Source organism: Pithys albifrons, chromosome 6 (genome assembly GCF_047495875.1).
Source record: "Pithys albifrons albifrons isolate INPA30051 chromosome 6, PitAlb_v1, whole genome shotgun sequence".
NCBI classification, from domain to species: domain Eukaryota; kingdom Metazoa; phylum Chordata; class Aves; order Passeriformes; family Thamnophilidae; genus Pithys; species Pithys albifrons.
In genome coordinates, this window is record NC_092463.1 from 50,539,560 (window position 1) to 50,554,165 (window position 14,606).

The 14,606-nt window shown below is 44.1% G+C and overlaps 1 protein-coding gene across 1 annotated transcript in view; it reads right to left on the reverse strand.

Moving 5' to 3' along the window:
- Positions 1 to 996: 996 nt before the first annotated feature.
- Positions 997 to 14,606, reverse strand: part of TMEM86A (transmembrane protein 86A) — a 28,145-nt gene continuing 14,535 nt past the window's right edge. The window contains exons 2-3 of the mRNA XM_071558846.1: positions 11,914 to 12,178; positions 997 to 7,823 (exon numbers count right to left, since the gene is read on the reverse strand). Of these exons, the coding sequence (XP_071414947.1) occupies positions 7,396 to 7,823; positions 11,914 to 12,178 (693 nt within the window). The 3' untranslated portion in view covers positions 997 to 7,395. The remainder of the gene's footprint in view (positions 7,824 to 11,913; positions 12,179 to 14,606) is intronic.

A 14,606-nucleotide genomic window follows, 5' to 3' on the forward strand; every position in this document is an offset into this window, starting at 1 on the left:
AAAAGCATAGCAGTGGCCAGACACAGCCATACACTCAGTCTGAGTCACTTTTGTTCCATCTGGAGCTAGGAAGGAGGTATGAGGAAACAGGATGCTCCTCCCAGCAGGTCTCTAAGTTCTTGAAAGGAATTGTAAAAGACCAAATTAAAAAAAGAGGAAAGACTTGCCTGCTTTTGCCTGCTGTTAACCTCTTTAGGCTGCTTTGAAAATAATTCAGTAGTATTTCTGCCTGGTGCTGATTAATTCTCACATCAGGAACCACTTTACTTCAGAAGGGGTCTCCATTAAGCCTGTAAGTAGATCCATTTAACTTACTGGGAGCAGTTACACACACTCTGTTTCTATGCTATAAATCCTTGAAACCTGTTCCACTGGTGACAGATGGCCTAGTTCAGGATTAATGAAACAAAATATCTGTGCCACTGCATCAAACAGCTGAGGAATCTGGCATCAGATCCCCAACCAGAATAAAATGTGCAGACTACCCTAATTTTTTCCTCCCGGAAATTATTCTGGGGCAGGGAGGGAAGAGAGATTTGGCCATTTGTCTGGAACTTCTTGGCAGCGAAGAGCCTTCAGAGAGCAATCCTGTGCAGCAAGATGCCTTCTCCCTGGAAGTGTGGACAAATGACTATTGTATGTGGGACTGGCTGGAGCAGCAAGGGGCAAGCTTGCTTCAGGACTTTGCATCCCAGTGCACGCAGGATGTGGTGTAACACAAGCCAGGTGCCATCACTATGGTGGTGCCTGGTTGGTTTTTGTTGGATGTGTTCTGTGGCGTGCACATGGCTGTGTTTCAGGGTTCCCCAGACAGGAACACTGCAGGGACTGTAACAGCTTCAGTGGGATGCCACGTAGCTCCAGCATACCATATGCTGATGGGCATAGCAGTGGCACAAAACTGCCCACAACAGAGGATCATTTGGCCTCATACTCTGTCCTGAAAGTCACAGGAACAGAAAATCAGCAAGGACACATTTATCTGCACAGTAAAAATACCCAGTAAATTAATATCTTTAATTGCTGTTAGACACAGAAGAAATGAGGAAAAAAATACATTCCAAACAAAGAAGTAAAATAGTAAAATCGGCATAAAAATGTGTTAAGAAAAGATCCCAGATCAACTGGCTGTACTGTATGTGGTGACCTTTACAATCACAGTAAAGAAAGTACTACAGACTTTCAAACATGGCAAATGCTTGACTCCCTAAAGGAGAGCAGCTGCTTCAGTCACATCTTTCAGTGCACTTTGCCTGGAATGTGTGGGAGAGGGGCTGGAGCAAGAGGCTTGAATGGGTCCAAGACAGGGAGATTAGTGTTCAGGACAAACCAGCCACTCTGCATTCTCAGCCAGGCAGAATTGCCACTTACCCAATAGCATTTGTTTTTTCCTTCCTTGGTTTTTGCAGTGTTGGTTGTTTGGGTTTTTTTTTTTTGTTTGTTTATTCTTGTTGTTGGTTGTTTTCTCATTTTTGAATTTTATTTAAAAAAGGGTGAGGTTCTGCTGCCTGATCATGTCAGCACCATAGATGCGGAGCAAGCCTCCCCAGGTGAATTAGCAACAAGGCTTGGTCTAGCAGGAGCCTGCACCAGCAAGGTCTAGATAAGTATGTTTGTAGTGATTCAGAACCATCACCCAATAGGCTGGTTTTGGCTTCTTGCATTTCTTCTGTCTATTTGGCCCTGTGCTTCAGCCTTAGTGTTGAGCCATCACACAATTCCAGTAGCTCATCCTAAAGCAGCATAGCATCACCACAGAAACAATAGAAACCACAGAAGTCTTGGCATTCCTGCCAACTGGCCAGCTTTTCTTCATCTATAGTCTATCTAGAGTTGTGTATTTTTTTAATTTACAGTAAGAGCAAAAAATAAAATAACATTAAGAAAACTAAAACCCATCATATATTTTAAAGAAACCATAAAAATTTGCATTGTGTTTGCTTTTGAGTTCATATTAAGATAAGATTTTACTGCAGCTGCTTCAAAATTATGGTCCATTTCACATGTACACAGCTCACATTCCTTGGTGTGTAATTCCTGACCTTCATTAGTATTTGTACAGCAGTTAGTGCTACCAAAACTAAGTAGTTTCTAGCTGTGGTCCAGATTTAAAATCAGTGAACAGTGGCATTTTTTATTGTATCTGAGAACATGGTGATGGTTCAGAGCTGTATTTCTAGATCAACTTTTGTTGCAGGCTGTAGGACCAGTGTTACAAGCACTTCCTTTGCTACTGAACCTGCTATTTCTTTGATTCAGGTGAAAAGAAAGTAATTCAAGGATGTGCTGACCTTATTGAGTCCATCAAGGCTTTCCCTCTCTGCTGATTTTAAAGCCAGTAAAACTTAGAATCATAGAAATTAAACATCCCTTTGCACTTTGTCCCATGAAACCTTAGCTGACCTTCTGCAGAATGAAGGTTGAACAGAATTACTTCATTTTCTGTTCCAGTCTTTTCAACAGCCATAGCAGACTGTGAGTGCACTGTGTTTTGGCTGGATTAGCTTTATTCTAGTTAACAGTCAGGGACAAGACCAGACTGCAAAATTTGGATGCAAGGTTCACATCTAAGAATTTGGTCGAAGCTTTTAAAAGAACTAAAAGGCATTTGCATAACTGAAATTAGAGTTCAGATTTTTAAGCTAAACCTTCCTCAGAGCTGAAGAGGAGCTGAGCCCATCCTGTTAACCAGTATGAATAAATATTTTGCATTTGCATCTGATGCAAATTGAATAGGTAGTTACACATTCCATGCTTTAAGAGAAGTCCTGCCAATCCCTAAAAGTATTTTTAACACTAAAGTTGGATAATATTTGGGATTTATATAGCACTTTACATCTGCAAAGTGCTGTATGAGATTAAACCTCACAGAATCCTTGTGAGGTAGGTAAGTGCTAATAAGCCCATTTTAGAAATGGGGTGAGGGTCTGGTCCCCTGCTGTGGTAACTTGGCATAGCACTGGCCCTCATACACTTCTGCCTTTTTACACCAGATGAGGACCTGGCCACAGAAACTATGAGTGACTCACCCAAGGCCACAAAAGGAGCAAGCATGGATAAATTACCCAGGAGAATTACCCACGAACACTTCTGTCATGAGAAGCCAGCAACTTCCCATCTTCTTCCAAGAACACTGTTATGATGCCTCTGCTTAAAAGAGCCCATCTGTATCTAGAAACCAAGCAAAAAGAAAGAGGCACCTGCCACTGAACTTTACAGTTTGCTGTTTGCTTTGATCTGCTTATTCCAGAACAGCTCCCAAAATTTCCATCACAGCAAGCTGAAAACATACAGGAGTTAGTGTCAAACTACGAGACTGGAAAACCTTTAACAGCCATTAAAAATTCTGCATAGTTAGTTCTGGGAATTTTATATACTTGTGCAAAAATTTATTAATTACCTCCACTTTTTACAACATGAAACATTCAGCAACCTATATAAAAGACATGCTAGAGTAATTTTTAAACCAATTCCTCTTAGAGTTGCCTCAATATGGAGGAGTAATAAGCCAGGTAATGAGTGTGAATACCATTTCCCTGGTAAAGTAGGAGTAAAGCTGTTAAAATCCTCTGGCTTTGTGCTTCTCAACCTGCCATTTCTACATAAGCATTACCTTGCTGACATGAGAGTGCCTGGCCAGCCCATAAGTATTATTAGCATTTAAAAACCAGTTGCATTAGCATTGCATCTTCGACTTCACTGGAGTTCTGTGCAAGGATGTGTCTACAGGAAGAAGCTGAAGTAAATGTGTGACATCTTTTACATGTCCAAATTAGGAGCAAAATGATCTCCAAGAGAGTGGTAACTACAGAAAGAAAAGTGCAGGTAATCAGACCATGTCTGTAAACTGAAGTGACCAAAGACAAGAATTGCAGAGGGGTGTTTGGATACAGTAGTGTGAAGAGAAAGTCTCTGTACTTAGCAAGCAAAGGAGCTGCTACTGCTGGGGCCAGGCACATTACACACCACTTGGGATGCTTCATTCCCCCTGTAATGTTTGTGGGCCAAAGACTGAGTGCTTCTCAAAGACTGTATCCCTTACAAGGGGAAGAATGGATCAAACCTCACAGTTTTATGGTGCAAAGAGACAACAGGAAGGTCCACAAAGGCAGGGCCACAGACAAGCACACCATTCCCATTCCTTGTTTGTTCCATTTCAAAGCGGAGATTGCTCTCACTGGGGTCAAGGGAACAGTTTTAATCCCGTGAAAAGGTAATTAACAGAGGAACAGCAATTGATTAGTATTTCTCAGTGTTTAGGAATCTCAAAATTGTGTCAAATCACTGTCCACAGCAGCTGGTCTCTTCCCAGCAGGAAAGAGCCTCCAGGAAAATGGTCAAAAAACCCATTTAAGTAATATGGATTAGAAGGAGGAATGCAGAGCAGGACAGAGATTATGATGATTGAGAGCCTTTGTTGACAAACTTCTGAGCCAGCCAGGACTCTCCTTTTTTGTATGCTGAGGGCTCTGCCTTGTGTTCCTGGGAAGGCTGAAGCTGTATCAACACTGGCATAGGCCAGCGGGACTAGCCAGAACACGTTCCAGCCAGGTCACTCCACGTGAGGGGACAGCAAAGGAACAACAGCCCACTTGGGCTGCACATGTTTCTGCTGTCCCACCCAGAGATATCTGCCACCAGAAACTGCACCTCTGATGGCCAGTGGAGAGGAGAAGACTCCCAATAACGTTTAAAGACCCTTTTCTGCAAGTATCCAATGGTTGATGGCAGAGCAGGACAACAAAGCAAGACAAGATGAAAAAGCACAGAGAAAAGCAACTCAACTGTCTTCAGGAAGTTGAAGACTACTCAGTTCTTGAGAGGAAGAAAGAGAGAATCAAAACTCAGACTTTTAAATAAAGCTTATTTTTTCACACACACATTTCCCTCAGAGCAAAGGGAAGCTCAGGATGTGGGGGGTTCCTCTGAAGAGCTGCCAGCTAAGGTCTGAGTGTGCTGGACCGACCTGCGCCAAGGAGCTGTGACTCACACTGCAATGTGCTGTTTGCTTACTTGCTGGGAGGATGGTGGGGTTCACCCAAAATGCTTAGATTTCCTCTTAGCTGGGTCAGTCTGTTGCAGGAGATTTGCCAACAGTCAAGCTGAGTAACAGCAGGTGACATCTGCAGAGAGCTACACTGCAGGGTTCAATCTGTGGCCAGGAGATAAGCAGTGCTGATGAATGAAGATACTTTATGGCTCTAAATTCCCTTAGCTGTTTACTCCAGGCAGGCCCCAGTGCACCAGTGAATGAATACTGACAGTATTACACAACAGCATTAAAGGAAAGGGATTACACAAGGCTGTGCTACCTACCATGCTTTCCCTCAATAATGCAGCTGACCTTTCTGATCTCTGTCTGAAAAGCAGCGGATGCCTCCAAAGGGTCAGGATGGTTAACCTAGATTTTTGTAATACTGGCTGCGTTTGCACTGATACAGAAGTCATGGCGAGGCAATGCCTATTCCCCACTCAGACACACCACATAAGGCCAATGAGAAGCAAGAGACTCGCTTGGTACCTCTGAACATCAAGGGAAGAACTAGCAGGGTTGGTAGGGGTTCCTCAACTCTCCCTGAATTTGCCAGACTCCTTGCAAAGAGGAATTACTGCTCTGCTGACTGTGTCAGGGACTCAGTGCCAGGCTTTTGCCTGGAATGGTCGGGGTGTGCTTGGTATAGAGACTGTGGTGATTTTCAGCCCACGGGGCTGGTCTGGAGGGCTGCTCCTCCTGCTACCTCTGCCCATGTGAGCATGTGGAAAGGGCCGTTGGGGATTCAGTGGATTCAAGTTGTGCAGTCTGTTCTGGTTGTCCATTTTGCTGCAGTTTGAAGAGGTTCAGGAACCCTCAGAAAGCTTCTTTTGCACACTGAGTGCAGTTAAAGCCACTGGGGAAGCAGCTCAGCCCATGGGAGCAGCTCTAGGATGGACAGAAGGAAGAAGCACATTCAAGATAGATAGTTTAAAATAGAAACAGAGCTTGCTGATAGGAATCCTAAACACGAGGAGAAAATACACATATGATCACAAATTAATTTGCATTAAAAATCAGGGCAACCTCTTCCTGTATCTTTTTAAGAAAGTTTGAAGTCAGAAATAATCTTTCTTCAACAAACCAAAGAATTTGAATAAGAATTAAATAGGCTTTCCCAGCCCCATCTATGCATTTTCACTGTGTCCTTGTGAGTTCAAGAATGAAGCATCGGGCACTTTGAACACATAGGACAGTGCATTTCAGGAAGTTCTGCTGAAAAGGGGCCTTCTGAAAAAAAGAAGTGGCACAAAGATGATCATTTACCACCAGCTGGCAAAGCCCAGTAACAGTCTACATCCAAAATCAAGGCCTTGACCGCAGGAAATGCTCAGATGAAGATTTGAGATACTGCAGGCAGCAGTACTATAAAGCTTAATGGGTATATGGAATATTACTTGTTAGAAGACTGGGGAAGAAGAACTTGAAGGTTAGATTCCTGTCTCCTGTATAAAGGACAATTAGGGCATACACTAGTAAGACACAGGCTCAAAGTTCTGCTGTAAAAAATCAAAGCTCCTTGTGTGCCCCTTACATCCCACCTGTCACTGGTGGCTGCAGGCACCATGTAACTGCAAACATGTGGTAAGGGAGAACATGTTGGACTCGCTACCGGGACATCCCTAAAATCCCACCAAACTCCTAGTTCTGCCACATGTGGCGATGCTGGCTTGCATCTACAGACCTGCCCTGGAGCAGTGATTACCACAGTCAAAGCAAACGGCACTGCAAGTCAGCATACATCTTGCTCTGTGCTCTCAGCTTGGGGTTCTGCTATCATGCTGGTTCTGCTGGGCACTGCCCCACATGCGGCCCTTGACTCCAAACCTCAGTTACCTCACGGATATGCTGTTTTTACTCTTCCTCCAAGTTTTCTTTCAGCAGAGGCAATAGCTCCAGCTTGCATACTGAGTTTGTAATGCACGAAGAGACAAACATCAGTTAAATTAATTTTTACCTATTACTTTAGCAGAGATCTGAGCCTATCTGCCTACAACTGAGAGCAAGCCTTTTACCACAGTGCATGGCTAAACCTCCTTTCCGTTATCTCTCCTCTTCCCCGACATTTAGCATCAGTTTCAAGACTAACAAGTAAAATGCAGTAGTACAGCACTTCCAAGGAGGAAAAGTTGAATAAGTAACTACTGCAGGGACAGTCTAAGCTTTCTGATGTGGACTCCACACTGAAGTAAGCTTTATTCAGAGAAAGCCATTGAAAAAAAATAATTCCCAAAGGTAATGCTTCAAAGAAGCAAAATCAACATCACCAGTGTGCCTAGAGAAATGGAGATCTTTCTCAGGGGTGAATGCAGCTACAGCACCTGAGATAAAACCCACGTGTTCACAGACTATTGGCACTCCACCTAGCTCCTCTTTCTGCAGTCCTCTTCATCTCTGGTCTCTACAGCTGACAGTGCAATAAGCATTTGGGCTGCATAGTAAGTAGCCATGATGATGAAGCGCGAGTAGGGCACAGGGAAGCAGAACTCGTTAAGTGCAATGGTTAGATCTGACACCATGAACAGCATCGCGCCGATGCAGGCGGAGAGCTTGGTCCATGTCCAGAGGTCGTTGCACAGCTGCATGCCAGCGACTGCTCGCCAGCCCATGAAGCCAATCAAGGCAATGTAGACAGCTACTAGGTAGGTGAACGGGCCTGAGAGGTAGGAGTACAGGAAGGCATAACAGGAACCAGAAACCAGGCCCATCAGCAAGCCGGCTTTGAGGTCCAAAGGCTTCATGCCAAAGGCTGAAGAGTACAGGATGTGTGTGATGGCGAACATCAGCAGACCTGGAAAGAGGCATTGACACAGATCATCAGTGACTGGCAGTCAGGAGCAGAAGAAAATTTGTGGCTACATTGCATTTTAAATATACCACCACAAGCACAATCTCCTTGCAGTGTTACAACAGTTAACACTATCGGTGAGAACCATACTGACCACTTAAGACCATCTTAATATAAAAATCTGTGCTTGGGAGATCAGCATTAACACCAAGCCCCCAGCGTAAGAAAAAGTCGCAGCACATCTACAACTGTGGCCAAGTGTAGGTCTGCTGGGAGGCCAGGTGAACTAAGCTGCTGCAGAAGGAACTGAGTTCCTGTTCCAGGTGGTTCCTCTTCCCCCTGCTTTGGGGGGAAGGGTGGGGAACAAGGGAAACCAAAGATAATCCCCTTCAACTATCCAAAATATTTTGCTCATAGGTCACATGTGGGACAGGAAGGCTGGAATCAGAGCAGTGTAGGAACAAAACATGACAAAAGATACCAATCCCTCTGAACCCAGATACAAAGCCTGACCATATTTAGCCACAAACCCAAAGGCACTTGGGGTCTAAATCTGCCTTCTACTCCTTCTCTGCCCATGCCTGGGAGAAGCCTAAGCTAGAAAGAAGCAGCTGACATATTTCAGGGACTGCACCAATGTGATCTGCCAACAATTTTATGGCTATTTGCAATCTTCAAATGAACCTTAACAGGAATCAATCAGTGAACATAAAATGCCAGCCTCCCTTTGAAGTGCAACACCCCTGAGAAATGCCTGATGGGGGTGTTGGAAGGCACTGCTCACATGTTGTTATGCACTTGCCACTACCCCCTCTTGACAAATATATGTCCCAGTGTGTTGCTACAGCTGCTGACTTCTAGCTGTCATGACAATTGTAGATAATGGGCCCTAAACTGAGTGCAGCTCCTCAGGTCCTCTGGTTCCCAGACCCATGCAACTGCAGGCTGTCCCACTTTATTCTGGCAATGTTATTAGAGGACCTGGAAGTTTTCATGCAGCTGCAAAGCATGAAATAGAGAAAAGGATCTGGAAAGCTGAGTCCTCCAGCAGGACACTGTTTCACATTTAATGTGATGCTATGGTGTAAAGGGCAGTCACTAAAACCTACTGCTGGCAGACAATGCTTTATCCTAACACTTCTGTGTTGAGGCAGCTCAAAGAAGGGGAAGTGTCTCCCTGCCTTTGGAGAGGACCAGATCAGACATCCACTGAAAGCTCAGCCATGGTGGGATGAGATTGGAACCCGCAAGAAGGAGAGTGTTGGTGGGGATCTGGTCTGCAGGGGGAGGCTAGAGAAAATGGAGTGTGAAGGAGAAGGAAGAGGAGCAGAAAGGAGGGCAATGAGAAGCTGTGTTCACAGAGCTATTGCACATCATGGGCACAACACTGAGGAAACTGAGAAGATATTTAGGCCATTTATACTCTTACAGTGCAGGAAAGGTTAGAGCTTGGGGAGATGGTAAGGAGAAGAAAGATACATCATCCTAGCAGTGAGGAGGGTTTTTTCCTTCAGTGGCATTATAGGGAACATTCTAAGACAGGGAACTGAAGAATGTGTTGTCCTTCATGCAGGCATCTGGCAGCAAGGAGGAGAAGGAGAGGACAGGATGCAGCAGCCAAACAGAGGCCCAGAAAGGCAGTGGGAGTTATGTGATATGTGGTGAGGCTGGTCACAAACAAGGGAGTCAAGTCCTAGGTTTACTCATTCAACACCCACAAATCAAGACAGGAACTGGGGAAACCTGTGATGGCTGCACAGGGAGGGGAGTGCATTGCTCATGTATTTCTCAGCCTTTAGCTAGGCCCTCCCACATCAGGCAGATCAGCCCTTCTCTCTGTCAACTTCCTTGCCCCAGGTTTCTTCAGGCTGGCAGCAAGGCCTTTTTGCTAGTCCCCATCTTCTTCACTAACTGCATAAATTGTTTCTAAGTGCCTGCTTTCTAAGGAGGTGGATACTAACACTTAAATATCTTCTACATGCAGTAAGACACTAGTCAGGAAATAGTGTGTTATTAGTGGACTGAAACAGCAAAAATGAAAAAAGTCAAATGTGCCAGGAGTAGGTTCCCAGGCTCTCACTTCCCTATAAAGTAATGAACAAATGTCCTTTTACAAACTCGTTGTCTCAAAACCTATTCAAAGCAGCCCAGTTTCCAACCCTTTTCAGTCCAAAAGCTGTGGAAATTGAACAGAAAGTACATTTTTATCCAGTATCAACTCATACTCTCCTGAAACTTCAAATTCCCACAAATGATGATGTCAAAAGGTTAAATACTGTCAGCAACTGCAATCTGATGAGTTTTAAATAGGAGAAAATAAATTTTGCAGGCAAGGTGAAGGATGAAATGGAGCAGTATGCTTTATCTGCTTACAGCTGAAATGCAAATATTAACACTTCTCTATGGAAGATAATAGCTCAGTGGACTGAGATTTTCAAAATGCTCCCATAGAGCTTTTTCTCTCCTTAAGAAGAAAAATATGCCTAAACCCAAAAAGCAAAATTTATCGGTTGTGAGACTAGGGTTGAAAACCCAACTTATCTGGAGATTAGAACACATCAACTATATACTGAATTGCTGTGACTCGTGAACCCTTCCTCTAGCACTGAATTGGAGGAAGAACTTGAAGATGTACCAGCTACATGGAATGGAGAAGCGCAGAACAGTTTGTATACAAAAATGGTCATGGGGAGAATTGGGCCTTGAATGTTTTCCAAGCCACAGCTCAAGGAGCAGCTCCAGGAGGCAAAACAGAAGCACAACCACTTGGGCTGAGGCGACCTGCTCTGAGCCAGGTACTCCTGGCAGGAGAAGGCCTATTGGTGGGAGTGTCAACACTCAGCACAGAGGGGATGGCATCCCAAGAGAAAGCTGGAGCTCTACAGCAACATGCCCAAGATTCAGCAAGATAGATCCAATGCTCAGGGCCTAATACAAACACCACTAAAATCAGTAAAAATTTTTACGTGAACTTTTAATGAGCCTGGGATAAGCCTTTTCCAAGCAGGATTAAAACCAGATTCAGAGTATTTGGCCTTTCATATCTAGCACTGCACACACTTCCCCCTCATAAAGAGCGAGCTTATGGGAATCCCAGAATAAAACTAAATATTAACCTCATGAGAGAGGGGTAAAAATAAGCCTGTGACTTTCAGAGCTGACAACAGCACAAGTCAGAAAAGTTTCCTCGTCTCATCACATTTTCCAGTGGAACAGTCACAGCAGCCAGTTAATGGTGGGTGTTATGTGAGATCCCAGTGCTGGTTAAATTAACTTCAGAAACCCCACCAGTCAGTTTAGTGAAGGACTCAATGGCTGCTGATTTGTGACAGTCCAAGGCCAGGGAGAGTGTTGCTCCAGGCAGGTTCAACTTGGCTTTAAAGATTAAACCAAGTTCATTTTGCTCTGAGAGATGTGGATTTTTCTGTAGAGAAGACAGACCACTGTGGTAAAGTTTGTCCTTAACTGACCATCATTTGCATGTGTTACAAAACATACATGTCTTGTACAGCAGGCTGCATGATTCACACAGATGAACCTGCAAGTAGGACAAGATTTCTGATGTTTCGGTTTCCAGCATCCGCTTAAAAACCACCCCCAGGCTATGGGCTTGTCTATCAAAACATAAAGGTCCTCTCCACCTGTTCTCCACTGAGGACTTTTGCACAGTATGTCCCAACCCTGATCCTTGTAGCAAAGGGCTGACAGATCTCCTTGCAGAGAGATAGGAGGTAGATATTTCTCACAGTTTCATGGGAGCTCAGAAGAACCATAAGCATTTCCTTCTCTTCCCCAGGAATTCTGGCATGCCACCTTCTCAGCTCCAGCCAGCAAAGATGCTGTGACACATGCCAGGAAACCAAACCTGACCCAATTACCTCTCTAACCTCAAGAGAAGCTTGAGAGAAAGGCTCATCCATGGTGTGACTTCTCTCACCATGATGGATTTTAGTCAAGGAATAAGTGCTTCCCAGTGCCTGGGGCTTGAACTGTACCTGAATAAACAAAATATGTGCCCCAGCAACTCATTGTTACATAAAGAAGGTAACAGCTGGACACAGTGGCATCTCTTTAGGACTGACACCATACTCACCATGAATGAAGTAGCCCTGCTCCTGCCAGATGAGAAAGGCGTCTCCCACTGCCGAGAATATGAGTCCTGCTAGGATGCGGCTGGCACTCCGGTGTGACACTAAGAAGTTGATTCCATGAGCCAGAAGGAAAACCCACAGGCAAAAGATGGGCAGACATTTAATGAGAGCACTGAACCAGGAGGGGCTGGAAGTTGGCAGCCAGAGGACAAAATAGACACAAGTGGCTTTAAAGAAGGGCACCAATTTGGGGCCTTCGCTCTTCACCTAAAGAAAACAAACATTAAAAAAAGTTAAATTGGTAAGATCATCAGAAGCATCAGTAGAATAAACTTCATAACAGAACTGTCTCCTTCCTTTTGAAAGCTGCTCTTTCATGTATACTGTCAGCTAGCAGCATTCCTACCCTGAGAAATGCTGGTTGAACTTCACCATAATCCTCAACCTAGACCTTTGTGACTGTCTCTGCTGAAAACACTTCTTGGCTGGCAGGATGGTGTTTGGGTGGTGGATTTGCAGGATGATTTAAATACCTTTTCTCTCTATGTGTTCTACTGAAAACATTTAGGCCATCAGTCAAGCTCCTCTGGTGCTTCTTGCCACCTATCATGTGTTTAGACCACCCTTTCCTGGAGCTGTGAAAATACTGCACCCCCAGATATGTCCCAGCAGCAAACAAACCAGTTAAAGTGCAAATCTTCCTTTTCACAAATCCTCCCGCTTAGCCAGCTGCAGATCACCCTGAGGATACAAGCTCTGTTCTAACCCATTCTTTCTCCTGCTCTGTAGCCTCATGCCTGGAGCTTGCTGTTGGCATCACCACATGACTTCAAAACCCATCACATCAACCTCCCAGGTGAGGATGCCACTTCCTCAGCTGACTAATACCAACATAAAACACGTGTTGCTTTGTTCTATCATTACAGTAATAATACTGTACCCGTATTGCAGGAAATGTTTTGACTCAGGGCTCTACTGTGTAAATACAGACACAAAAATGTAGTTTGAGCACTTGGCTACTCATAAGAAAGTCACAGCAGGGGCAGGGCACAGAGCTACAAACTACACAAGCTGGGTCTGCTCTTGACATACACTTAGCTGAGAACACTCTGCACAGTGATAAGATACGTATTGTGTTCACCTGCCCTCATGTTACAATTCTGCATTTCGGTGTAGGTGGGGAGAACCTCACATGAGAAACAAAATTATGATTTTATTCTCTCCTGAAGGGCAGCTAAGGGCCAAAACAAGGAGCAAAGACTGTAATTGCTTCCTGTGCCTGCCTGAGCTATGCCTTTTTCCTCCTACACCTAAGGCAGTGCAACTTCCAGAGCTCCTCTGCAAGCAGAGGTTCACTCTCAATCTTCTTATTTCTTTGATCAAGAAAGATTTAGTTGCCTAATATCACGACAACTTCTCTCTACTCATGGTCAAAGTACACAGAGGCTTCATACACTGGAGGAGGACATGGGAAAATTTAGAAGCATCAAAGCTGATTTCACACTGCAGAGTCCAACTGCTCTCTTTTTTTTTTTTTTTGAAAATCCCTTGGCATTATTTTTGCCAGTGTCTCATTGGACATTGTCATGACACAAAACCATCATCCGTGTTCCTTTGATGCAGTGTGCCTTGGTGCAGATACCCCAAATGGATGAAGACTGCATAGGAAATACTCCATGCTTATGGTGCTCAGGTAATAAAGCCTAATCTCATAAAAATTCCAGAGCTTTTACAAACACAAGAAAATGGAGTCAGGTGAAGCAGGAAGACAGAGGCAGAGGCAGTGGAGGGCATTTTCACATGCAGTATCTAAAAAGGGAATGCAATCTCTGAAGCAGTAAGACTATAAATAAAGGGCATCCCAAGAAGACAGTGCCTTCAAAATTGTTCTCACGTTGGATGGAAATTTCCCCAGAATATCAGCAGTTTCTTGGCAGTAAGGTATTTCATTATACATTATTCATAGGATATTGCCAACACAATTTTTAAACACTTCATTAAACAACCAGGCTACACAATTCACTAACAAAAGGACATCAGCAAGCTGTTAACTTTCTTGTATTACATGGAGAGCCTTCATGAGTCCTTTACTTAGGCTGTCTAAATTAATCACCATTTACCACTCCTTGTCTGCATTCCTTGGGAAAATTCTGGCAGCAAATAACAAATGAACTTGAAATAAAAGTTATAAAAGCCCATATAGTCTCACAGTACTGGGGTTGCCTGGGAACTATCAAGTATCATAAGGGAAAGTGCACCCAAGCTTCCCCCTCCTTCAGACCCAGTGCTTTACTCTTCTGAAGTGACACATGAGGCTCAAACTGTCCAAAGTCAATGCCCAGCTCCAGCTCTGCTTCCTCCCCTTCTGACTCTTTTTTTATTAAATGTAGTTGATCACATTCATCCTCTCACAGTTGGAGGCAACAGATGACAGTGCTTCTGGCAGGGTTTTCTCCTCTCCCCCACCATGTCATAATGAGCCTAAGATCTTCATCACAGAAAACTAACAGGCTCCAGAGCTACAAAGTGCAAAAGAGTTGGCAGCAGCAGCAGTGTTCCAGGCTCCTGTAACAGTCTCAGCTAAGGTAGGTAGTTTTGTACCTCTAAGGACAAAAGTTTATGCTGAAGGATAGAGTTGAAGTTCAACCTGTTTGCAACACATCACAGTGGCACTGTTAGAAGCATACAGGAATGT